We start from the raw sequence: 13,078 nt of genomic DNA on the forward strand, positions 1-13,078 counted from the left end.
TATATATATATATATATAAGCCATACCTGGCATATATATATGCCAGGTATGTGCTCTCAATGTCCAAACACAGACTAAGCATAAATAAACATTTAATCACATTTAAAAGTTTAGGTCAATGTAAGTAACAGTTGTTCCACTGTTGTGCATTAAATCAGACAAAACTCTTCACAATAGTTAAAATATTAATTTAAATGACACATTTTCATGTCTTTACGATATGATTCCGCTGAAAGCCGATAATATTCATCACAAATTGTCTCCAACCCTACTCACAACTACTTGCCATTGTCAATAACCTTCTTTGCCTTTGTTTTGTTGTATTTTTTTAAATTCTCCATTATATATTCAGATGCCCATGGTTTCTAAACTTCCATTGTTCTGCATAAAAATGCGGCAATTTAAAAATTCCGAATAAATGAAAAGGTATACATTGGTCCCCCCAGGATGACCTGCCTCGTGTGAAGGTGGAGATTGAGGCCATGAAGAGCCTGAGTCATCAGCACGTCTGTCGCCTCTACCACGTCATAGAGACCTCCACCCAGATCTTCATGGTGCTGGAGGTAAGCACAAATACACAGAGAGAGTGTGTGTGTGTGTGTGTGTGTGTGTGTGTGTGTTAAATGTTTATGCTCATTGTCTCCTGCTGTCCTTTCTTTTCCCTCTCAGTACTGTACGGGTGGGGAGTTGTTCGACTACATCATAGCAAAGGACCGTCTGTCCGAGGAGGAGACCAGGGTGTTTTTCAGACAAATTGTGTCTGCGATGGCTTATGTCCACAGCCAGGGATACGCACACCGGGACCTCAAACCGGTAAAAAAAAAAACAACCACTGACTACATGAGAATGTGCCGCATGAGAGAAACTACAACAAAATGCGTCTGCTCGTCTGTGATATTGTAGATATTAATGTTAATGTCTGTTGCAATGCTTGTAGGAAAACTTACTGATTGATGAAGACCACAACTTGAAGCTCATAGACTTTGGACTGTGTGCCAAACCTAAGGTACATAACCACATTTCTTGTCTCACTGTGTTTTTGTCAGGAATATGAGGTCTATTAGCTTTAAGTAATGAGCAAAGGGAGAAAAATATATCTAATTATACAGGTTTGGAGTGGCTTATTCTACTGCCAGGCCCAGGAGTACATAGAATATAAAACATGTTAATGTCATCATGTATATAATGAAGCTTTGATTGCTATAGGGATTTATTGGCCCCATAAAATAATACAATAAATGAAGGAATTAAAATGTAAACTGTTTTTATTGTGGAAACTGCAGCGTAGTTAAAGCAAGATTTAAAAATAAAGAAGATAGACAAAATATTTATAACACTTTAAACACACACACAAATACTTTATACTGACCTAAAATGCTGCTGCTGCTGTTACAGTGTGGCAGTGTTATTTTGTAAATGTACAATTCCCTGGTGTTTTGTTATGTTAGAGAGTTAGTTCGTTAGTTGTGAGTTATAAAGTTATAACCATTAGCAAGAAAATACTACTTGCGCTGACCGTAGCACTCTTTGTAGCAAACAATCTCATATTTTGTTGCCTATTGAAGAGTTACAGCTGTTGTTTCAGCTGTGCACCATTATGGTGGTGTATGAACATTTCTTATTGTACAGTAAAATAAAACCGGTACACGTATCACATTGTGAAATCTAATGTGAGTGGATCTAGCAGATAAAAGCTGATGCCTAAAGTCAAAGTGATAAGTGCCTATAAACATGACGTATGCATAAATATTGTGTGGTCTATCATGTGGTTATCTCTCTCACAGGGAGGTTTGAATTATGAGCTGATGACGTGTTGTGGGAGCCCTGCGTACGCTGCTCCTGAACTCATCCAGGGAAAAGCATACATTGGTTCAGAGGTAAGAGATGCGTGCTGTTTACAGCTTTTAGAATCACCAGGGTTACGTTTTAAAGAGCTGCCCTTATTTAAACCCCCAAAACGTGCATTTGTTTCTCACTCAAAGTCATGATTACCTGCCTGTTCCACAGTTCTGCTTTTTCATGGTGTCCTGATCATATTCACTGGTGCATGACTCGGTGCAACTGAGCTGTGAAATCCCAACTGTAACACTTGAAGTTGAAATGCTGCTGTGTGATGTTTTAACCTCCAGGCTGATGTGTGGAGTATGGGAGTGCTGCTGTTCGCTCTGCTCTGTGGATACCTGCCCTTTGATGATGACAACTGCATGGTCCTCTACAGGAAGATTGCAGTAAGACAATTTCCCAGCAGTCTTAATATTTCAGAAAATTAGGCATTATTATTATTTCTTTTATTTGAACAGAGACAGTGCACAATAAAACATTAACCCTGTATATAACAAGGAGAGATGCATTGCACCAGGTTTAGCAAATTGCTATTTTTCCACTGTAGTCCTGGGCAAACGTAAATGGAACATACAATAAATTAAAAACTGTTACTAAAATTCACAGCTATGAAAATTTCAATTACAAAGTTATGAATACACATATTCCCACATCATTAAATCAATTTAGCCCTCACTCACAAGTTATTAGAAAGTATTAGAAAGTCTGAACCCTAAGTATGTCATTGAAAGCATTGTTTTAATGTATTAATTATGTTATTGTATTATTTGACTTGTGAACAATCTAGATACTATATGAATTTATAAAATGAAGTTCCTAAATATCCATTTCCTACAATTATTGTGTGTTGTTATGGTCAGACACAATATCGCCAAAAGGCAAAACCAGAGAGTCCTTATGTTTATTTCTGTCTCTAATGTATCAATGTTTCATAATGCAGTTTTGTATGTCTTTTATATCTTCAGAGAGGTAAATATGATAACCCTCGGTGGCTCTCTCCAGGCAGCATCCTCCTCCTCAACCAGATGATGCAGGTATATAACCAGTCATTCTGTTTCCTCTTTTATGAATATAAATTGTATGTATTTGTACAATATTTTAGACATACTGTAGATTGTTGGATATGTAGTCTCTTGCATGTTGAGTTGTAGTTTCTATGTGTGTCCTTTAGGTGGACCCCAAGCGGCGTATAACTGTTCGACAGCTGCTGGACCATCCCTGGGTGATGAAAGAATACAACAGCCCCGTGGAGTGGCACAGCCAGCAGCCGGTACACACACACACACACACATTCATACACAAAAACAACGTAATACAGATTAAAAATATAAACAGAACTGTAAACACCGTAGTAGCATTTAACTGTTTACAGTTTTACTTGAGCATGTTTCTATGGAGTTCAAATAATTCCATAATATTTAATATAAATAGTATTTTTGGAGAATTGCTGTTTTACTTCTCATGTATAAAAATATAAAAGAGGAGCATCTATCTTGGATTCTGTGTGAACATATTGGGATTTTTTTCCCTGTAGCTCGGGCACATAGATGTGGACTGTATCACTGAGATGGCTGTCAACCTGAAACGATCGAGGGAGAGCACCACAGCGCTGGTCAAGGAGGTATGTGTCTGATCCATTCGTAATCAGTCGATGTTTATTGTGGATGTTAATCATTTTTGTACCCCTTGTTTTCTCTGCAGACATAATATTTTCTATACTTTCTATTTGATGTGAAGTCTAATGCATCTTAATTCCTATAGTGGCGATATGACCAGACCACAGCCACCTACCTGCTGCTGCTGTCAAAGAAGCAGAGGGGCAAACCTGTCCGCCTACGCCCTGAACCACCAGTCTGTGAGGACTCTTGCTCTCCACTGCTCCAGGGAATACAGGTCTGTCTTTACAGCTGCATGTTCTGGTTCAGTCTTCATGACTTTACCCCATACCTCAAATATTTACTGTTTCCCACTTCCAAATGTTGTGGGGCAGTTTTTTTTGTTTTATTTTACAATTTTATATTTTCTCTCTCGCTTTCAGACTAGGGAAGGCCTTCACTTCAGCGAGGATGAAGACGCTGTGATTGTGGGTTCTCTGGACTTTTGCTCAGACTACATTGATGATAGCCCGTGGGTTTCAGTCACACAGTATACACCCCAGGGGGTCAGAGGTCAGCCAGATGGAGCTACAAACAACAAAGATGCGGTATGTGAAAGTTGGGACAAATGTATGTTTTTGCTCTCTCCCATGTCCTTACAGATAAAGTTTGGATTAAAAACCTTCTCTTTAGGCTCGTTAGCAGCAGTGGTCTAACTGCTTCTATCTCTTCTTTGTATTTCTAAAGAGACTAGCATCTCCATCAGTGGAGAAAAGATGTGCTTACAGCCCAACCCCAGAGAGGGTGCGAACGACCACACAGCACGGACAGGAGAGGAGGGACAGAGTCCGAGAGCGAACTAGTGAGAACAAGGAGAATATCGCCGTGCAGGACAAAGATGTTGAAATATTTGCGTTGCCTCCTCCTTGGACTCCGGTGTCCAGTAAGAAGAACGCACGACCCAACAAGAATGTGTTGACCACACCCAATCAAAATGCTAACGTCAATGGCACTAAAACCAATGTAGGCACACCAAAAGGTAAGAGGAGTCTCTTGGTTACTCAACCAATGGCAGTAATGAAGTACAGACACTGCAGGGTTTCAGTTCATCATGCAGTTTATTTGTCTACTGTAATTGTTTTTGTTCCAAACAAGGGCTTTGGAGTACAATCTCTATTAGATTATTTGCATTAGCTAACTGCCCCTCTCCACGTTGTGCTCTTTCATTTATCTGTCCCTCGCTCAGTCTCATGCAGCTCTCATAATCACAAGTGCCACATCCACATGCCACACATTTGCAAGTAAATTGTCTTCTGGTAATAAACTCATTTGTTGGCCCTGTTTTTATCCCAAAGCCACTCATATTTCTATGATTTAGCTGTCATTGCACCACTGAAAAATGGACACACTCATACGCACACTTATTATCACTGTCAACTCAAAGGTGAGGTTATTATCAGGAAGCTAATTCTATTCACTTATCTATAAATGAAGGACACTAATATGAATGGAGAATCATTAAAGTCTTAATTATTTGTCAAAGTGAATTCTCTGCTCGCACGTCCGGCCTCATTAGTTCCCTCTATAGACTCGGCCACAAGCCGGCCAACATGCTGTGGCTGACCTAGTTGGTGTTAAACCCTTTTGGAGTCTGGCTCAGTCCCCTTCTCTTTACAGGCTCTTGTTCTCTAAGCTACAGTGCAGACATGCAGCCTCTGACACACAAACACACACACAACGTGGTCTGTGTGTGTCTCTCCCTAGGCGTGCACTGTGACAGGTGTAGCTGTCTCTTTCCTCTGCTCACTGTCCCACGTGGGCTGTAGTGACATGTGTTCTCTTGCCACTAAAGCCTAGCTGAGTGTGTGTGTGTGTGTGTGTGTGGCTTCTTGTCTCTGTTTATACCAAAGCCTTTGTGTTCACAACTCCAATGTAAAAGCCAGCCAGTTCCATGCATAAGAGATAATGGCTGTACTGGTCAATTTCTCATTTAAGCCCATCCTGTTTTTTCCCCTTTTATTTCCTCTTAAGAGGCTTTGAACTTGGAAGAATCGTTTAATTCCGTATTGCCTGGACAGTTTCATATATTATTTTATATCTGCATATTCTAACTCTTTATTATAGCTACAAGGTTTGTTTATGTCTGTGCACTTTTATGTACACATCTACTCAAGTTTTATTTATGAAGCTGCAACTAACAATTATTTCTGTTATCAATTAATGCAAATAGTTTTCTTGATTAATTGTTTGATCTATGAAACATTCAAAAACAGTAAAAAATGCCCTTTGCAATTTCCTGGAGCCCAAAGTGACCTCATTAAATGTCCAAAGCCCATTATTAAACTTACTATAACGTAATCATTTTCTAGTTGAAATTACTTGAACAATTAGTCAATTATCAAAATACCAATAAATTTTTCTGTTCGATTAACCGACTAATTGTTGCTGCTCTACATATTTTTTAACTTTGGATTTTGAGTCGAATGTGATATAAAGTTCTGTTGGTTTGAACAATGTTTGCAAGAGTATTTAATGACACAGAGTGGTGTGAGAGGTTTAATGTGTCCAAATTCACTTTTTTGTGTGTGTTGCAGGTGAAGGCAGTGCCTCTAAAGAGCACAATAAGAAGAGGGCAGCAGAGAACAAGGAGCTTCCAAACGTTGAAATACTGGCCTTCAGTCCTGAGCGAAGGTGAGTGGCCTGCAGGATGAGCGCTCTAAGGTGAAAGATAACTGGACTCCACTCATACAGCGCCTTTCTACTCTTGTAACCACTCAAAGCTCTTTACATGTCACATTCGCCTATTCACACACATTCATAGGCTGATGGTCGAGGCTGCCATGCAACTGCTCATCATCGGTTCAGTATCTTGTAAAAGATAGACACTTTGACATGTAGAAGCAGAGCCGGGGATCGAGCCAGCAACCTTCTGATTAGTGGATGACCTTCTCAATCTCCTGAGCCACAGCTGCTATAAGGGAAAGTAGTGTGTTAGTAGCTGAATGTGGTAAAGGCTGACAGTGACGGGGCAGGAGGGAGGATAAAGTCCACATCTACGATTGCTGGAGACTTCAGGGTGGGCTGTAGGTTAAAGAGACTGAACCACAATTAAAAGGTGATAGGTTTGTCCATAAAGTCAGCCTGAATAAAATAATCACCTAAATGATTAAATAATTGGACAGAAATGGTACACAGCACAGTATAGTTTCTGCTCTAACACTGAACTGTAAACCCATGACCTAGCTGAGGGGTTAGGTAAGAGCACTTCAATCAAATGACCCACCAAAGTGAGTAAACGTGAGACCCTGTTTTGCTCTGCAGGTCTCGGTCTTTGGACATGGCTGGTATTGGAGACAGCGGGAAGAAGAAGAGAGGAGGAAAGGTGTTTGGTTCCCTGGAGAGAGGCCTGGATAAAGTGATCACAATGCTCACTCCCAGCAAGAGACGAGCCATGCGTGACGGCCCACGCAAGATCAAGGTATGTCGAAGTTGTGCACCATGTCACCTTTTTCTGTGTCACACGTAAAGTATTGTACACATCACAGCCTTTCTGTGTGTCTGTTTCCTCTAGGCGCAGTACAACGTCACTCTGACCAGTCAGACCAACCCAGACCAGGTCCTTAACCAGATCCTCTCCATCCTGCCGGAGAAAAACGTTGATTTCACACAGAAAGGGTAAAAAGACGCACGTTATCCCCCTTTCTGATCACACTGACAAGTCTTTCATCCAATCCTAATAGTCTCCTTCGCCCTTCATTTAGGTATACTCTGAAGTGTCAAACCTGGGGCGACTTTGGGAAGGTAACCATGGCATTTGAGCTGGAGGTGTGCCTGCTCCAGAGGCCGGAGGTCGTCGGGGTCCGCCGCCAGAGGCTGAAGGGCGACGCCTGGGTCTATAAGCACCTGGTGGAAGACATCCTCTCCACATCCAGGATCTAAATAATGCACTTTCCTGTCAATATCACTTCCAGTGTCAGTGGACACTAGCTTTTTTGTGTCAGCAACATGACACACCCATTGTCCAAGTATTTAGGAGGATTGATTAGTGATTGATGTACAGATTCGAACATAGGATGGTGTCTCAGCAACATTAATGATCAGTCCTACATTATTTATAGTGAATATTTGAAATTGTCCACAGGCCAACCTGCAATCCCCAGAGTACATGTTACATTAAATTTATGAGCATTACATGTCAAGAATCTGTAAAAATATCTTGTTTTATGTAGAATATTGTTGTTTTACTCCCCGCCTTCGTAAGCTGAATAGGATCTGTGTCAGTCCTCTTGAAATGAATGTGTGTGTGTGTGTGTGTGTGTGTGTGTGTGAGAGAGAGAAATCTAACCACGCTATTTACAGCATACCTTCTGGCTACTTATTACCATATTTATGTCTTGATGTTGTTATTCATCCCTGTAGGAGCTAAACTTGATTGAATAACATAAAGAAGCAGAACAATTATTAATTTACTGTCATTGTTTTTTGATGTACATGTACGTGTTTACAATTCTTCCGTTATGACATTTTTACATGGTTGTCTGTTGTAGGATGTGTCTGCTTTACTTTCTTATTAGTGCTTCTTGTCTAGTTTTAAACTGTCTGTCACATCGTATCTGTAAGATTTTTACTGGCATGTAAAAGGAGCAAAATAAATGGTTTCTGTTAAATGTAATATGCTTGTGTTCATGGAGACAGATGATTGAGATAAACGTATATACTTCCTTGACATCAAATGCTCCTTTTTTTTTTTTTTTTTTCATTCAGCTGTTTGATGGTGCAGTGGTGTGTTTTACACTCTGTCATCGTCCTTCTGTTCGTCTTTTAGGCTTCACTCCTCTTTGGTACAAAGATTGATAGTGATAGTTCAGCTCAGTGACAGCATTTCTCAGTTTACCATCAGTAAAATAAGCAGTGAAAGGTGTCAAATGTCTGCGTTTCAACACTTAAGATATTTTTGGTTTGCAAGTGGCACCAACATTTTGAATAGATTATGTTTGAAAATTTTAACTTTGGGTCACTGAATTACAGGAATTTGTTCTGTGATCTAAAGTAAATTTAGAACTACAGTGAAGGATAATGATCTAGCTGGCTCAAAATGGTGCATGATCATTGTTATGGCAGAAATGACTGTAGGAGTGTGATTGTTATGACTGGAATAATGATAATCACTGACTGCAACATCTGAACAGAGTAAAAGGTGTGTAAGGGCTTCTCCCCCCTCCCCTTTCCAAGACAAGATGCCACTTAGTCATAACAGCACTGCAGCTGATTGGCATTTACTTGTGGCAGGTTCTCCTTGGCGTCTCAGCAGGGAGGGGAAGGGTAATGGTGGGTTGAGAGGATGATAAGGGGGGTTTAACCTTAATGGAGTCTGAAAGAGGATGGGTGGTGGGGATGATAATTTAAGACAGGGGTGAAGGTTGCAGCGGAGTGATAAAAAAAACATCCTCTCGAGCCTCATATCCTCCATATTATTCCAGTGGTGGTAATGACTCCTGCTGAGCTGAGGTTAGAGGATCAGAACTCTGTCTGTGTGCGTGCGTGTGTGTGTGTGTGTGTGTGTGTGTGTGTGTGGACAACAGCTGGACTGACTGGCCAGCTGTCACCTTTCTCACATATAAGAAAGACTTGCCCCTCCTTTCTGGCCATTCCCCTCTTTCTCCCCCTTACAATAGAGCCCCTTGTTCTCACCTTTTTGCATGCTTCCCTGTGATTTTTCTATTAAATGTTTTGGCTCTATATCGTGTTTTTTTTTTTACCTTATAGTGTTACATTCACCTCAACCTCTCAGTGTTTGCAAGAGTAATGGAGCAGGTAGATGATTCAGGGTTTCCTCCTTGTAAGAAGAACCCCTACATCCTGTCCCAATCTGCTTATTGTAATAAGGTGTGTGAAATGATTCTTGTCATTGTCCCTCCACTCAAACAGGTGGCGCTGAAAAGCTGTCCAGTTCAGTCCATTGTGGTTTCAAAACCAGAGCAAAAGAGCATGTTTTGCACAATGCCCTGAGGAGGATTAAAACTGAGAGATTTAGCAGAATATAAAGAAGTGTGAAACCTACAGTGGGACTTTTTACTGTATCAGAAGCAGAAGTGAGCTGACACACAGTTCATTCAGTGTGAGAGCAGTGTTGGGTAAGTAGACATGTAAATCTGTCATAAACAGCTGTCATAAAGTTATTCAAATGTGCTGTTGCTGTCACTAAATAATGTGTAACTGCTAGAACAGATCAGAGTTTAACCGTTCCCATTGTTTTAGAGCTTGTGAGTGTAAAAGCGTGTTGGGGAAATGAGGCTCCTGCTGGCAATCGCTCTCATTCTCCTTTTCCTATGTGAGTTTATGGTTCTTGAGAAATATATTGATATGGTTCAGCAATTTAGCTTGCTGTTGCTCTGTGAAGGCATCTGCATGACACATTAATTTCTCTCTGCATATCTGTGTGTTGCTCATTTTTCAGGGCTTCGCAATGCTCAGATGTATAATGACACCTTGTATGGGAATCCTTGTGAGGTAAGTTGATGACCGTAGTTAGGCCCACTTGTGCTCTAATACAGTGAGAAAACACTATAGTTACCCACAATTGTGCTTTTTTGAAGAAACTGTTGTACATTTTTTTTCTTACTTACTATACTTTTACCTCTTCAGGCCCCAAATAACTGGAGAGCCCTGGTAGCTGAATGGTTATAGTTCATATCACATAACTGCAGTGTCCATTATTTGATTTCAGCCATGTCATACCCCTCTTTCTGCCCATGTTTCCTGTCTGCCTCTTCACTATTGACTGTCCTATAAAGGCTGATTAATTGTAATCCAAATTTTTTGGAGCATTTGAGTGTCTTTGAGCACCTTGGTTTTTTTTGGTTTTCTGGCTTGCAGCTTGACATTTTGGTTCACTCTGACTGCTCTCATAGACTCATTTCCAGCTGTAGAAGGCAGCAAAAAGTTTGCTGTACCAGCTTAAAAAAATGATAATATGCTGGTGTTGTGTAAGCACATGTTTGGAAACCACTGATCTAACGCACTAATTCCTTTTCACCCGCATTATGTCACATTTGCACTTTTTATCTTTTAGGCAGTATCCATGAGCGAGGCCGCAGTGTCTCTTCTCTTGTCTCCTCTGTCTCTGTACTCCTGGCTCGCCTCCACGCTGCTCAGACTCATCCTGTCCGTCCCGGCTCTTGTCCTCAGCTCCCTCTATCACTCCGTGCTGCTGGTCCTGGCCTGGCCTTGGTGCATTGCCAACGTCTGTGTCTCCCTGCTTCTGACTTGTCTCCATGTAGCCTTATACCTTCTTCATCTGGTCCTGGTGGTTGGGGTTGTGGCCATTTTAACCCTCACGCAGCACAAAATGGCTGACAGTGACACCACCAATGAGAAAGTGTTGTACCAGCAGGAGAAACTGGAGAGGCGTCACACCAAACCCAGACTGAGTATGTTTGTTCGAAGAGCTGTGCAGCAAGGCTGAGTTCTGCTGTAAAATGATCATATGGTATATTTCACTGAGTAAAAATCCACTCTAGTTTGTCTGAAACTGCTTTTACCTTCATTTATGTAATGAACATACAGCTGTAGTAGATTTTTTTTATACAGATTCTGTGTTTAAATTGGCTTTGGAATACTTTGTAGGAAGCAACAGAAAAAAAAAGCACTTATTAGTGTGCGACCGCGTGACCTAAATGAGGGTGAAAATATATATGCTAGTTGCTACTTTAACAAACAGCCTGCAGTTGTCCACTTATCTATCTCTCTCATTTTCTCTCTCCACGTCTTTTAAATGTGTCCCCCCCAATTATCTACGGATTGTTGTGCTGTTTTCTTCCCATCTGCAGATGTTATCATTAGACATGTCTGTCAAATGTAGATGAGCGGATAAGAGAAAAGAGAGAGGAATAAGAGAATATTTTCTGCATTCATTGTGCCTTTTAAATGTGTGTTTATACAGTGCAGTCCAACAGCGCAGGGCATGCAAACCATATTCCTGAAAAACACTAATAAAGGGAGTTAACAGGGAGAGAAACTACATGTGGTATAGGCGTTGAGCCAAGACAGCATATGCTTGGCCAACCAGTAAACAGTGTGTGCTGACACGCTGTGGCTCTCAAATCTCAGGGAAGCATTAAAAATTTGCAGGAAAAAAACAATTTTATCAAAACTATTAACACTCCAGCCTAAGGATGTAGCCATAAAAAGTAATGGGTGAACTTTCTGTGCTGTTGTAAATGTGTGTGAGCATGTGTGTGAATGAGACAGACAGAGAGACAGAGGGGAAATGAGGCTGGATCATAGAGATTTATTACATGGCCGTGGCATCCTAATTAGCATAAAGACTGGACCGGCCCACTCAAGCAGAGAATTAAAAACCTTAATTGTGCTGTCAGCCTTCCTCTCTCTTTCTCACTGTTGACTCTACTTCATTCCACTTGCATTCGTCTCCGCCCGCTCTCCTCGCCCTCTCCTCGCTGCTTATGAAGTAGCCTCCGTCCATGCTGTTTAATTGTTAGTGATAAATGGGAAGCGGGATGTTTGTAATTGTCTCAGAGATGGGGAGAGGACGGCGGAGATCATCCGAATGAAGGAGAGGAGGAGGACAAGGAGAGTTTTTCTATATTAAAAGAGGAGAGTGAGGAGACCATTTATCAAATGTTTGTCTGAAGGAGGAAAATTAGCTTGGCAGACGCAGGCGAGGAAGCATTAGTGGGATTTGATCCCAGGCCAGACTGGGCCTACGTGTGGAGCCAAGGTTTTCCAGTATAATGCAATGTTCACATCCTATGGGGTGGATGGTAGAGATGGGAAAGGTTCACATTTATAACTTGCAAATGTTCCTGTTGTCAGACAGCTATTACATTTTGTTTAAATTAGTCACAAAAAAAGACTGCTGCTCGGGTGCTCTTCAGTTAGGGGATCCTTCCAGTTTCGAACTGCTGAAGAAAATCTGAGGCGCTCAAGAGGGTAGTGATTTAAAAAGCCTTTAATATCTCATGGCTATTTACTCACAGTAACAGTTACAAAACATGCCTACATGAGGCATCTATATGTGTTTGTTTGGATTTCAGACATTCAGACAAGCGCCAAGTAAAAACTTTCCTCGACATAATTACGACTTGAAAGTTGATGTAAATGTTATTTACAAGTCTAAAACGGGTAGTTACAGTAACTCCAATACGACATGAATACAGAGGTGGAAAAGTCTAAACATTTCTTTTTACATCAGTAGATGCAGTAGATATTCCATTTTCCTTCTGCTGCTTGTAGCTTGTAGTTACAATTATTAGTCTTTGCTGTTGTGTTTTTGGACTGCATTTCTGAGAGACCACCTGTAAATCAAACAGTACATGTCACTGCTGGATATCTCCTTTTAATTAGATTTTCTGTTAACATTTTCTTCCATTTTCTTCTTTGTATTGGCTGTCAGTGTTAATGCTAACTACACAGGTCTTCTTTTGCTGCCAGAAGAAACATGAAACACCACTCCCTGGGTGCCCGAGGATTTCACCCATCAAAGACCTACTAGAAACAGATTCTGTGTTTGAAATCGCTCCCTTGTTAATTAGCATTGAAGAGATTTGGATTGTCGCATCGTCACTATTTTGTGTCTTCACTGACAGATGTAGTGGGAGTTTTTTTTTAAACAAACTACA

The 13,078-nt window shown here is 40.8% G+C and overlaps 1 protein-coding gene across 1 annotated transcript; it reads left to right on the forward strand.

The window, feature by feature from the left end:
* Positions 1–446: 446 nt before the first annotated feature.
* Positions 447–8,098, forward strand: melk (maternal embryonic leucine zipper kinase; the record flags this gene model as incomplete). The annotated part of the gene is given in 15 exon segments (XM_035660619.1): positions 447–563; positions 670–813; positions 938–1,006; positions 1,785–1,877; positions 2,130–2,228; positions 2,808–2,876; positions 3,014–3,112; positions 3,377–3,463; positions 3,604–3,735; positions 3,881–4,045; positions 4,185–4,476; positions 6,032–6,128; positions 6,759–6,915; positions 7,009–7,112; positions 7,199–8,098. Coding segments are annotated over 15 exon segments (1,902 nt in total), but the record flags the coding sequence as incomplete, so codon positions are not given.
* Positions 8,099–13,078: the final 4,980 nt, after the last annotated feature.

This window comes from Morone saxatilis, unplaced genomic scaffold (genome assembly GCF_004916995.1).
Source record: "Morone saxatilis isolate NCDOM2014 unplaced genomic scaffold, NCSU_SB_2.0 Contig17, whole genome shotgun sequence".
NCBI classification, from domain to species: Eukaryota; Metazoa; Chordata; class Actinopteri; family Moronidae; genus Morone; species Morone saxatilis.